A 3,355-nucleotide genomic window follows, 5' to 3' on the forward strand; every position below is an offset into this window, starting at 1 on the left:
TTTGTCATTCACTTTTTGTTACTGTTAAATGAACAAGTCAATGTGGCTTTTAAACATTGTAGTTGGTGATTCTTACACCTAGTCTGAAGCAAAATACACCAGTGATGTAATAAATTAAAAATATAACATCATACAGTAGGTGGAACTAACAGGAAGGCAGGGTTGAAGTGCTGTATTTGCATGTTGCATACACTCATAGAAAGAACCAGACTTGACAGTAGCTCATATGTTTGAAGTCTACTCACTCACAGGCATGGCTGCTCATCTCATCATTCTTCTTCTCTTCAGTGTGCTCAAAGGTTGGTCACAGGTCACCTCATGTTTCAAAGGCTAATGTCAGCCGATGATCACATTAATGACTGTTAAGAGTTTTTGTAGTATGCAGTTTTATACTTATATTATTTTACAATACTGTAATGTGTCTACATGTACAAAAGAAAAGATTTGAATAATGTTTTAAGTAAACATAACCATTAAAATACTTTGTTCTTCTTGTAGGCCTTCACAGCATAACTACAGTCAGTAAAGTATCAGTGGAAGCTGGAAAATCGATCTCCATCCCATGTCTCTATGAGTCCCAATACATAAACCATGTGAAGTACTTGTGTGAAGGATATTATTGGAGCTCCTGCAGCTATGCAGTGAAAACAAACAAAGCAGACCCTTCAGGAAAATATTCAATCTCTGATGACAAAAAACTGAAAATTTTTACTGTGACTATAAACCAGCTGACAAATGAAAACACTGATTACAGGTGTGTGGTGGAGATTAATAACGGACAGGATTATAGACAGTATTTTCAGCTGTCAGTTACCAGAGGTATGTGACCATCGTTGTAAACATTTAAAGTGTTTGTCATTAAAAGTTAATAAAAAAAGACATTAAATCTGAATTGCCAGTGATTTTAAAATCAGATTTTTTAAATCCTTTTTTCCACTCATTAGATTATTTATTTTTTTAATTGATTAATTTTTTTTGTCCTTGAAGGTACCCCCAGTCTCTATGTGGATAATCAGACAATTACAGGATATACTGGAGAAAGCATAACCATCAGATGTCACCACAGTAACTCTGGAGAAATGAAGTGGTGCAGGCTGGGCAGGAACTGTGTGACAGGATCATCTGGATCCATAGATGGTGCAGCAGTGACCACTAATATGAGCAAACCAAATGTTTTCACAGTGACCATGAGTGGACTAAGGTCAAAGAACAGTGGCTGGTATTGGTGTGCTGAAGGCGACATTCAGATACCAGTATATTTAAATGTTACTGAGAAACCGATCACTAGTGAGTACTGCAAGTTATCAAAAAAATCCATGTATATGAATTCTTTCTCTTTCTAAATTTTACTACTATAACAGATATTAGGATGATAATTGTTACAGTGCTCTAGCCATGACTGTTCTTTTTTTTTTAAATTATAGCCACTACCTCTACTACTACTATCAGTCGTACTACCTGTACGACTGATAATCTTGACCTTTCTACTACTACTATCTCTACTACTATTCATACTGTTGCAACAATGGAACAAGGGAAAACTTCTACAGTAGGAGAAAATAAACACAGGTCAGATATTTTATCTATTTATTTGCAGTAATCAGAGGCAACATATTTCTTAAAATGGAGTATAAACATTTTTTACATTAAACATTAAATTACACTAAATTATATTTTCAATCTTCATGTTGCAGAGCTTCATTTCACCCAAGGATCCTCATCATCCCTCTCAGTGTGTTGATCTGGATTGTAATTGTGGTGTTGTTCATCTGGTTTATACTGAGACACAGTAAGTATTACTGAACTTAAATTTATATCCATCGCAATTGTTTTCTCCAGAAATCTTTCAAATTAAATTATTACACATTTTGCACAATGTCAGTAACAGCACTTTTATTTTTCTAGAGCAGAGGAAAGCAAACTCATCAGTCACACCAGTGGTAAGTTATGCTGATTTACTTCATTGTGGGCATGGTACACAGTACTAAAAGAATAGGAGATCAAAATCACACCACAAAATTTTCTAATGACCATTTGGCAGATGTTCTAATTGTGTTTTGTTTTTCAATGCAGGCTGAAGAGGAAATAATATACTCTGATGTTAGACCCAAGAAACAAGGTTTAGCCAAGGTACCTCTAACCTTTATAAACCTGGTATTTTCTCAACAGTGACACCATGCACTTAAAAATGATCCTATTGGGCACTCAGTGAGTGTAAATGCATTGTATTATTTTGATTCTACACAGGTGGACGAGGAAGTAACATACTCTGAAGTTAGACTCTACGAAAAAGGGAAGGTAAGTTAACCAAGGTAACAAACTACAGTGCTATCAAGAAATTCAGTTTACAATACTGGTCACATAATAATAATAATGATGGATTGCATTTATATAGCACTTTTCAATGCACCCAAAGCGCTTTACACATGAGAGTATACTGTATGTGTGACCGATTTCAGTATTAGAAGGTGAGTTCTAATATGTCTGTCTGATAAAATGAATCTTAATACAGTAAACTGGTGTGTATTTTATATAACTTGTAAAATACAGCCACAGCTATGAAGAAATTAGACCATGATTCACAAAGCTGTATTTTGCTTCACGTCTGATAGATCAAACATTTACTCCTTGTAGTTCATTTAAGTACTGGTATTTTCTTGACACCCTACACTTTGAAAAGTAGGAGTACTAGAGCAATAGAAAACTACCCTCCAGTGTTGGACATGTGGGTAAAAATCACTACTAACATACAACTATGCATTTATATGTAAGAATATGCGTAGACTTTCATCTAAGACTTTTTCTTAAAGCACAGCAGAAGTGTAAAGTGCTCAGTCTCTATTTTTGCTCCTGCCCAGAGGTCATTTGCTGAAAGTGAAATGGAAATCTTGTACAGTTCTGTTGTTACAAAACAACGCATGAGAAGGGTAAATATTACAAGACCTGAACCCAACCACACACTGTATCTCACCTCCTTTATTTCCTTTATTTCAAATCATTCTGTTTGTTATCCCAGTGTGTCATGCTTTCCTTTTAATTCAATCACATTTTTCTTTGCTTTTTCTTCCTAATTTCCTAACAAATGGTCATAAAATTTGTTTCTGTTCTCCAACAGGGTGACGGAAAAGACACAGGAGTTACATTAGAGCACATTAGCTAATCAGAATTTAAATAATTAAATATTAAAACATTTGCAATTTTGTCTCTTTTATCTGTACCTAAGTTACTGGAGTCTTGTGGTGCAATATCTTATCTGCTGCCATCAGCTTGTTATTAGTAAATATTTTTTTCTTCTTGCTCACTTTTTTCCTGCTTAGCTGTAAAATGGCTCAAAGAAGTATTGACCTGTTTGTTT

The 3,355-nt window shown here is 34.7% G+C and overlaps 1 protein-coding gene across 1 annotated transcript; it reads left to right on the forward strand.

Moving 5' to 3' along the window:
* The first annotated feature begins 201 nt into the window (after positions 1 to 201).
* On the forward strand, positions 202 to 3,160 carry LOC134640405 (uncharacterized). Its single transcript, XM_063492202.1, has 10 exons — positions 202 to 299; positions 499 to 819; positions 988 to 1,287; positions 1,425 to 1,569; positions 1,695 to 1,789; positions 1,906 to 1,940; positions 2,074 to 2,130; positions 2,248 to 2,298; positions 2,859 to 2,927; positions 3,116 to 3,160. Exons 1-10 carry the CDS (start codon positions 227 to 229, stop codon positions 3,158 to 3,160), a joined length of 1,191 nt encoding a protein of 396 aa, XP_063348272.1. The 5' UTR covers positions 202 to 226.
* Positions 3,161 to 3,355: the final 195 nt, after the last annotated feature.

The sequence above is a fragment of the Pelmatolapia mariae genome, linkage group LG13 (genome assembly GCF_036321145.2).
Source record: "Pelmatolapia mariae isolate MD_Pm_ZW linkage group LG13, Pm_UMD_F_2, whole genome shotgun sequence".
In the NCBI taxonomy this organism is placed as follows: domain Eukaryota; kingdom Metazoa; phylum Chordata; class Actinopteri; order Cichliformes; family Cichlidae; genus Pelmatolapia; species Pelmatolapia mariae.